Source organism: Fusarium coffeatum, assembly GCF_003316985.1.
Source record: "Fusarium coffeatum strain FIESC_28 chromosome Unknown BRIP53273_contig_462, whole genome shotgun sequence".
Taxonomy (NCBI): Eukaryota; Fungi; Ascomycota; class Sordariomycetes; order Hypocreales; family Nectriaceae; genus Fusarium; species Fusarium coffeatum.
In genome coordinates, this window is record NW_022158251.1 from 2246 (window position 1) to 11352 (window position 9107).

At 46.6% G+C, this 9107-nt stretch overlaps 3 protein-coding genes across 3 annotated transcripts; 2 read left to right on the forward strand and 1 right to left on the reverse strand.

Moving 5' to 3' along the window:
• Window positions 1–1020: 1020 nt before the first annotated feature.
• Window positions 1021–2961, forward strand: FIESC28_11681 (uncharacterized protein; the record flags this gene model as incomplete). Its single annotated transcript, XM_031165798.1, has 4 exons — window positions 1021–1117; window positions 1172–1711; window positions 1773–1867; window positions 1915–2961. The coding sequence occupies 4 exons, from the start codon at window positions 1021–1023 to the stop codon at window positions 2959–2961; spliced, it is 1779 nt and encodes a 592-aa protein (XP_031010141.1).
• A 944-nt stretch (window positions 2962–3905) lies between these two features.
• FIESC28_11682 (uncharacterized protein) lies at window positions 3906–4848 on the forward strand (the record flags this gene model as incomplete). Its single annotated transcript, XM_031165799.1, has 2 exons — window positions 3906–4523; window positions 4573–4848. 2 exons carry the CDS (start codon window positions 3906–3908, stop codon window positions 4846–4848), a joined length of 894 nt encoding a protein of 297 aa, XP_031010142.1.
• A 330-nt stretch (window positions 4849–5178) lies between these two features.
• Window positions 5179–5846, reverse strand: FIESC28_11683 (uncharacterized protein; the record flags this gene model as incomplete). The annotated part of the gene is made up of 2 exons (XM_031165800.1): window positions 5179–5594; window positions 5648–5846. 2 exons carry the CDS (start codon window positions 5844–5846, stop codon window positions 5179–5181), a joined length of 615 nt encoding a protein of 204 aa, XP_031010143.1.
• Between the last annotated feature and the right edge of the window lie 3261 nt (window positions 5847–9107).

A 9107-nucleotide genomic window follows, 5' to 3' on the forward strand; every position in this document is an offset into this window, starting at 1 on the left:
CAAATGTTGGTTTCCCATGTAAAAGACATGGATGTGCCTGGCAAGACAAGATTGGGTGTGTGGCTGGCAGGTACTTGTTACAGTACAGTACTTGATACCTCGGGTTATCTTAGCAGCTGACCTTGTTTGTCATCTGCTGTATTATCACAATGTTGATCTTTATTCATCAATTCTTCCCTTTGTTGCACAGCTTAGACTATATCCTCGTTTATACCTGCAGTGTCTACCGTTCAAGTCTCGCTACCAGCAATATCTTTCCGAGAATTGAGTACACAGCAGTCGACAGTAGAACCTAAACTAACGCACCTAAACATCACAGCGCAGACGTTGGCGTGCTTGTCTTGGCCTTATGCCTCAACTTCTCGTGGCCTGACACGTGCATCTTTGCCGGGTGATCCCTTCCCTCCCTCTCCGTTGTCTCTGTACAACAAATTGTGGATTTTTCGCACCTCGCACAGCTGGCTGTGCGATACTAAGCCCAACGGTAAAAAGCACGAAAATAGGTCCTCTTCTAGAACAAGCCCAGTTGGTTCCCTCAAGCTCAGCCTCCAAAACGGTGGCCGAGTTGCTCAGCAGCGAAAAGGCCCCCACCTGCCAAGTTGAGATCTGTAAGATTTAATTCTGAGATGCATACAGAGAATGAAGCTGAATAATCTCGAATATTCTCACTTTCTCTTATCTGCATGATTATTTCATCACCTGTGATAAATCATAATTTTCGTTTCGTCGTTTTTGAGTAACGTGAGAATGCGCAGCTTTGTGAAACATTTGAGCTCTGATGTCATTGCTTGATCAAAATGACAGGGAAACAAGGTCGCTCCGAATGAATGGTCGGGCCCGGAAAGCCGGAGCAGAAAGCTGTTGACCAGTGTCTCTATAGGGTAGGCCACTTGGGCTATTCGACGTGGATTAATGTTATAGCATTCTGATCATCAGCGAAATTCCGCCCAATACTTACTGTACCTGATATGACACTCAACCTTGGAAAAGAGGTGCTTTTTGTCTCGACATCCCGAAGCCATGGATTCACCTGATGAAGCGCCATACTTTTGCATGGCAGATACAAGATGTCGCCTCTGCCAGTTCGAGTTGGAAGAAGGCGACTTGGTCGTCGCACGTCTGTTGGCCTGATCCGTGAGACGTTGGCAAGGAATGGCTCACGTAAAGATAGACATTGGGGGCCTTCGATTTTCGTTGGAGTTTAACCTCCGTATGTCCGACACTATATCCGACGATTTTGAATGGATCAATTTGCACACTTGTGCCAGACCTCGATGCATGTTAGAGGGTCGACGCGTACCTTTCTTTCATAACGACTGTCTTGACTTCAGGCTCTACGACATCTCGGATGCGCTGATAGTTGCTGGAGATTACGCTTTTGACCCTCCTGCACACGAGAGAAATAGACGCTCTCGTCGTATCAAGAGTCTTCTGGCTCCAAAGCTGAGAGACGAACTTCAGATTAGACTTCCGGTTGAGACGCTGATGGCCATAGCTGGATTCCTTGTCTGTGAATACGCTGTCATCACGACAGAAACACAGTCGCTGGGGACTGATGTCTCTGATATGACTGTTGACATAGCACAAGATGTGTACGTTAGTTACACGACCATCGAAGGCCTACGCTATGTGAAGAGCATTGGCAACACGGCGCCAAAGCTCTGCAATGAAGATCAGACTGGGTTACTTAGCAAGCAGGGAGAGTCTGTCGGTAAGATATGGATCGCCGAGGATTATCGTGGGATTCGTTTTGTGAAATTTTTGTTCTGCAGACGCCTCATTAGCAGGACCTACACCAATCGTGAAGTCGTGGTGGAGAACCATCTCTATTCCGTGCGATGTTGACAATATTACAATTAAATTTGATGTAAGTGCCATCTGCGCAAGTCAAGTTCCGTATTAACATCAGGTCAGGGTCTCAAAGTGAGGGGCATTCTCATTCATAACGAGACGATACCAGATGGCACCAGCAATTATGTTGGTTGGGTGAGCCCTGAACATCCAAATAATGTCATCGATATCACGACGTTCGACCAAGTCAATACCTTTTCCGAAAGACTTATGATGACGTTCTTTAATTGCAATACCAACGGTATAACCGGATATACGGCAGTAACTAGCGGAATCTCAGTTACAATGATTCATGCTCGTGAGAATGACAGTACTGGCTTCTATGCAGATATGGACGCTGCTTTCTCGCGCGACTTCTTCATTTATATGCCACTTGATAAAGGAGAATATGTGACTGAGATATGTCGAAGATATGCACTAGCAGCAGGAGATCGGATCTCGGCCTGTCTCGTGTTCATTACAAACAAAGGTAGAAACACCCTCTTTGGAACAAGCGGTCCTCCGGAATCTTGTCTGGCACTCGATAGGATTCTAACGCCTGCGCCAAATGGAACGCAGATTTGGTTCAACGATTCAACATCGGTATATCCAAAGTCGCTTAGATATCTTGCAGTTGATGGACTTGCGCCACCCGTCCAGCGTCCTTTTCCCCCTTCACTTATACCAAACCCTCCGTACTTCTGGACTCATAACACTGAGTCATGGTTTGTATCATCATGCAGTATGGAAGGGATTGTGGATATGACTATCTGCAGAGATACAGCATTTGATCATCGACCAATCACCGGAATTCTGCTAGAATATGAAAATGGTCACCGGGAATGCTTGGGCCAATTTCGGTTTGATAAGACCCTCAAGAAGATGCCAGTGCAGCATACAAGGGACCTGTATATCAGCAGCTTGAGGACCACACGTTCGTATCTCTATGTTGCAGACATTACTACCTCTCCGCCACATGGCTATGGAGGTCTATCTTGGATGCAAGTTTCTCGATACGGTACACTTGAATGGTGGTCGTCTTTTCATCATTCCATCGTGCGCTACACATCTATCACAGGACAGCTCACCAACTTGCAGACACCATTTCCGAACTACACCAAGCAAATTTAAGGATTCTGCAAACCTTAACCAATCCTATCCCGGGTGTATTATGTGACGCCTCATCGAGGGCTGACCCATGCCGCCATTCCTTTATATGTGATTTCCCTCCAATTATCTTTGGTTGTTCTCTTCTGTCTGCCATTGAGAACACTGTGAAAGTACTCAGTTCACCTCCTGCGGTAAGCAATCCATCTAACTTGAACTTTGATGAACCGGTCACTGGCAGAAGGTGTCTGCCTGAATCCCCCAAGGGATGAGGCTGAATTCTCAGCATACCTGTATGAATAAGTGTTGTTGAGAAGGTAAGGTGTGCAGTAAGGTTGAGTCTTTAGCCCTGAAGTGGTGAACTAGATATCTATTCTATAGACTTAGGCAAGTCTTTAGCTCTATAAAGCTTAACGAACCTTCTTGGGACGATATTTGCCGCCCAGATGAAACATGGCCATTACCGTTTTGGCCTTTGATGGCGGGTGGCGTGGCCTCGTTGACCAATGGTGTCAACAAAGTATGAGCTTATTGAATGCCATGGTATACAAATCAGAAATTATAAGACAGAACAAATGCTCTTGGCACTTCATTCTTTCACTGAATAAATCCTCTGGGAAATTGCAAGTCTTGTCAACAATCTGTTCACGATATTAGTGACCCGATTACCTGGATAGCAAGCCGTTGATCTACCTCCTTGTAGGGTAAGCCACTTGCGCCTGTCATAGGGCAGAACCAGGGTTTGTATCCACTAAACCCATTCAGGTAAAGTTTCATCTCCAAATTCATTGCCGCATTGTTGGCCTCTTCCCTTCTCGAAGCTTTTCATCCCCAAATCACAAGCACAGTGACGTCTTTTCTTTGTGTCATCTTCTTTCACACTCCTTGACAACACCCTTTATTGAGTTTTGACCAACTTTTTTCATCCACCACTCTAGACTTTGGTTCTTGACAAAAACATCACCATCATGGACGCCCTCAAACCCGCCGTCGAAGCCGTCAAGCCGGCCATTACAGCTATCACGCACAACATCCCTGCGCCCCTTCGCGACATTGGCGTTTCTCTCATCGGCGAAACTTGCTACAAGTCTCTTCTTCTCGACGTCAACATCGAGGATGTCGACTGCATCAAGCTCGGTGTCTCCAAGGCTCTCGGTATTGGAATCATCGCTGCCTCCGCTGTCGTCAAGGTCCCCCAGATCAAGAAACTCCTTTCGTCCAAGTCCGCCGAGGGCGTGTCTTTCCTTTCCTACGTCCTCGAGACGGCGTCGTACCTCATCTCGCTCGCCTACAACATTCGCAATGGCTTTCCTTTCAGCACCTTTGGCGAGACTGCCTTGATCGTTGGACAGAACGTTATCATCTCGGTGCTTGTGCTCAACTACAGCGGCCGAGCTAGTCTGGCTGCTGTCTTTGTCGCCGGTCTTGCTGCTGCCGCTGCTACTTTGTTCGCTGAGAACATTGTTGATGCGAAGACCTTGGGCCAACTTCAGGCTGGTGCTGGTGTCCTGAGCGTCGCTAGCAAGCTTCCTCAGATCGCCACCATCTTCCAGCAGGGTACCACCGGTCAGCTCAGTGCTTTTGCTGTAAGTCACTTCAACATCCAATTTATAACACAATGACTAACATATTCAGGTCTTCAACTACCTCGCCGGTTCTCTCTCCCGAATCTTCACAACCCTCCAGGAGGTCGACGACAAGCTTATCCTCTGGGGATTCATTTCTGGATTCGCACTCAACGCCATCCTCGCTCTCCAGATGATCTGGTACTGGAACGCTCCATCTGAGAAGGCCCAGGGCAAGCGCAAGGTTACTCCCATCGAGGCCAAGCCTGCTACTAGCACTTTGAGCCCTTCTGCCTCTACCACGGCTACTCCCAAGAAGAGCCCTACTACTCGCCGCCGCGGTTAGATAGGAATATCTAGGTTCTTGTGCGAGATTGCGTTGATTTATAGAGAAATTGCTTCCATAAGCTCATATTTAATACATGTTCACTTTGCTATACCCATGCTTCATTCATTATGAATACGTTACACTACAAGCGCACTCGGAGTGCAATTTCTAGTGTACTGATGTTGTATCTATTCAACTACCTATATATCCTAATGAAATGCCCGTTGGTGATGCTATCCCAGCAATCCATGCAAATGGTATCCCCCTGTTGTGCCCTGGTATAAACGCCATTGTAATAACCCAAGTTGTCGCTAATGATTCCAATTGTCCAATCCTATATCCCAACCCTCAAAAAGCCATCGCAGTTTGTCCGTTCGCTGTATTGTGACTCGGTGTGACGTTTCGACCTGCGCATCGCAGACAACGTTTCTGCTCGCCGAGGTTGCTGACAGAACAGCTAAAACAGACGTGCTTGCCGCAAGCACCGCATGAGTGATCCTCATTGTCGAATCCATCCACTTCCATGCCATCGTCGCCGCCGTTCAAGCTTACACCACAATCGTCGCAGTTCGAAGGTGCCAATTCGGTCTGGTTGAGAGTAGAAGTCGAAGCGGATGGCGCAGAAGAAATATTCCAGAATCGATGAAGGGATTGTTGCGTTGACTCGGGTCTTGTAGTTTGCGCCTCCGTTTGCATATGTTCCGATGGACTTTCCTCATGTTGATTCTGGTTCTGCGCTGAGTACAGCATATTAAGTGTACGTTCTAAACCTTCATTAGCAAACTGTCCTCAAAACTCATATAAGACAAAAACTCACGATGAATCATCTCAGCAGAAGGTCTATTATCGCGAAATCGCTTCATAGTTCGACTATGAAGATGAATAGGTGCTGAAGCCATGATGGTAAAGGGATTGGTGATGGAGCTGTTCACGCGTGGAGGCGAGTCGAAGGATGAGACTGATGAGGGCGAGGCGCAGAGCTCGGAGACGGATCGTTTGCGCTTATGGGCTGCCATTTTATATGATTGGGTTGTTGAACTTCTAGGATCGGGTTTGTTAAGGAATTGGATCTTGGATGGAGAGTATTTGGATGAGGATGTCACGAGTGATGAGGTGAGATGAGATCTCTACTTGAGTTGTGGGGCTGTTGGCGGCGCGACATGGCGCGCTTGGATGGTGACGTCTGGGCGGGTGGACGCGTTAATGGGCTCGCGCTACCGCTACCGTTTGTGGTATGGTACCACCTCCGTGTAAGTCACATACTCTATCTCTCGGTCCTCTGTCATTCCGCTGATACCAAGTAAGGTACTATACCTAACAGGCAATTTACTCCTGGAAGATCGAGGTTTCAACGGTCTACTGCCCTCACTGCAGACTTACTTGGAGTAATAACACGCTTGTGGTGATCGCTGACCAGTATTGACTTCCGAGATGTTGTGATGAAAGGTCTAGACTCTCGATGTTTTGTCACCCAACCAATTAATCTACAATGTTCCGATCAAGGCTTACATTGTCGGTCGCCTATGATGTTACTGCAGATACCCAACAGCAAAGCACAGTTTCGTTTGAAGCTTACGAACACGCCTCTCGGTTCATGGTCAGTGTCAATCCCCAATATTGATCCTCCACGAGCGATATCGCCCAGTCTTACAGTCAGGCCACAGTACCTGAAGTAGTTAGCAGGAGTGACTGCCATCGGGGCCGTTGGATGACCGTTGATCTCTGGGCCTCTGGCAGAATCATATTAGTCCGTACCATCCAATACTACATATGGTGCTTGATGCATATCCATACTCCGTACCACAGACTGCAATACATATACTTGCAGACATATCCTTAGATCCGAAATTCATCCCATACTCACGCAGGATTTACTCCACACATCACCCCCATGTATGACATGTTCCCTACGCAATATTTCTCTGCGCAAACAGATCAAAACTCCACTGAGCTGTCTAGTCCTCGTTACAGATCTCCTTACAGTAGTAAAAGCTCTTGACTCTACCGACATGCATCGTTATTGAAACATTCTAGCTTTTGGTGTTCTGACACCAGGGCAGTTGAATTATGACATTTGACCCAGGCCTTCATCATCAGTCGCCCATAACTTCCATGCCAAGAACAGAAATTCGCATATGAAGGTCTGGATCAGTGACTGGCCGCGCGTCAGCGCCACAGCAATTTTATCAAGAGTTCACAGCAAAAATGACATATCTACGATGGAAAAGCTCTGGCTCTGAAGTTGGGCCAGGGCGCGTCCACGGTATCTGGCTCCCAGCCTACGTATCCGTGCCTGGCATCGTGCAGTAGAGTCAAGCCTCATATCGTATCTAGGTGAGGGACCTGCAGGGAAGAGTGGGGAGTTGTCCTCAGTAGCCAATCACCCTTTCTAAGTCTGTCACCGCAACAGAAACCTACCATAGAATTTCTACCACAGCCCTTCTGCCACAGCCCAAAATATGCAGAGAAGGGGAAGCTTGCCGCGAATTATATCATCAGGGGCAGTACTCAGTTACCTGTTTTGGAAGTCAATATATAAGTGACACTCTCAACTCTGAATAATCCAGTCTTCCTCGAGTTCATCCCCATTCTACAATAGAACCAAAATGAATGCTGACGCTATCATCACCCTCGCTAGCGCGATTCCCGCTCTCTTGATTACATCTTTAACTGCCTGGCTTACTTACCTGACGCTACGCCGCCAAAATATTTCTCGCAATGATCTTGAAACCGGAATGATTAACTTTTTTGTTGCACCCAGAAGCAGCACTTCTTTGAGACAAGCTCCGAGAAGCAATTTCTGGCCCACTATTCCTGAACCGCATAGCCTTGAAGCCCCTACTTTATCCTTCCAGACGTCAACTACCCCTCTACCGTCGTGTGAGAACTTGCCCCAGCTACAATTCCCACCTCTGGCCCTTTTGCGGAGCGGGAACCAAGACGATCCCGATTTTCGTCGTTTATCTTCATGTCGGACGATCTAGTATGACCTATCAGTGTAAGTGTAATTTATTCACCTATACCATGCCTGATGTCATTGTGTCCAAACTGACCTTTCCTCCAGGTTGAAAGCTTCGTAATGGCAGTGCAGCGCTGACAGGGTTTGTCATTTGCCACTGAACATGCGGCAATTTGTGCCTATAGAGCTTGGGTTACGGAGAGAGGAAAGGTGTTAAATGGCACGGCATTTTAGAAGGACTACTGTTACTCGCATGTACTGTTTTAATTATTCTTTGTTCCATCACGCCTGTTCCTGAAGCGAGCTGTTCTTTCACTGCCCGAATACTAACGAGCCAGGGTGTAAGTTAGTTTTAAGTCTGGCTTCCCGCACAAAGGACGGGAGCTAATAACTTCACTGCATCTTTAACTCTTCCCAAGGACGTCCGTCAGTTGGCATTTTCACTGCAAAATTTACTATCGGACCGCGCTTGCACTGCAATTGTAACACACGCCGAGCTCTCATCTTTAACAACCAGTAGACCAAAACTTTCAGTATAAACCGGCATCTATTCTTCTAGCAAACAAACTCCATAGCTCGCCTTGTATATAACCAACAACCCAGAGTAGCTGCAACATTATTTTATTCCCGGCGCTGTAGACTCCAACGTCGACGTCTGACTTTCTTAGGAGCGATACCAAAAGCCGTCCACTGGGTGATAGCTGTATTTTACTGGTTGCTCATGGTCTTATGAAGAGCCCATTCATAAGGAGATGTGATACAAAAAAGCTATAAGATTATTAGGAATATGTCCAATGCTATAAGTGAAGGAATAGTCTTGAAGAGTTATTCTTCTAGGCGTAAGCTGATAAAATTATGGCTCAATAGTTTCTGACTCACATACTGGAGTGCTGCGAATATGCTGCTGTACCATAGTAAGTAAAAAAAGCTTAATGTTGTTGATAAATACTTAGATACGCTACAACTTTATTAGAATGATCCTTGCTATCGGTAATTGGTAAGATGGGCGTCCCCTGGATGGTTCCATATTGAACATTTAGGGTGTTGTCTTTTGGGTACCGCCCTGCCGCTCTGAGTTGCTGAGCTTCTTGAGGAGTTAATATCTTACCACCGGTACATCTTCTTTTACAACATCAAACTATACACATTAAATCCTATCTTTGGACTTCGCTATAATTCCGAACTAACATTATATCTAACATCTACTAATGACCTTCTGGAACAAGAATGATAATGAGGCCATGGCTTTTGGGTCAGTTAATTAAGCTGCTAACTTTACTTACGTGTGTCGCTGCGGCTGATGGTGCATTGTGCCTTC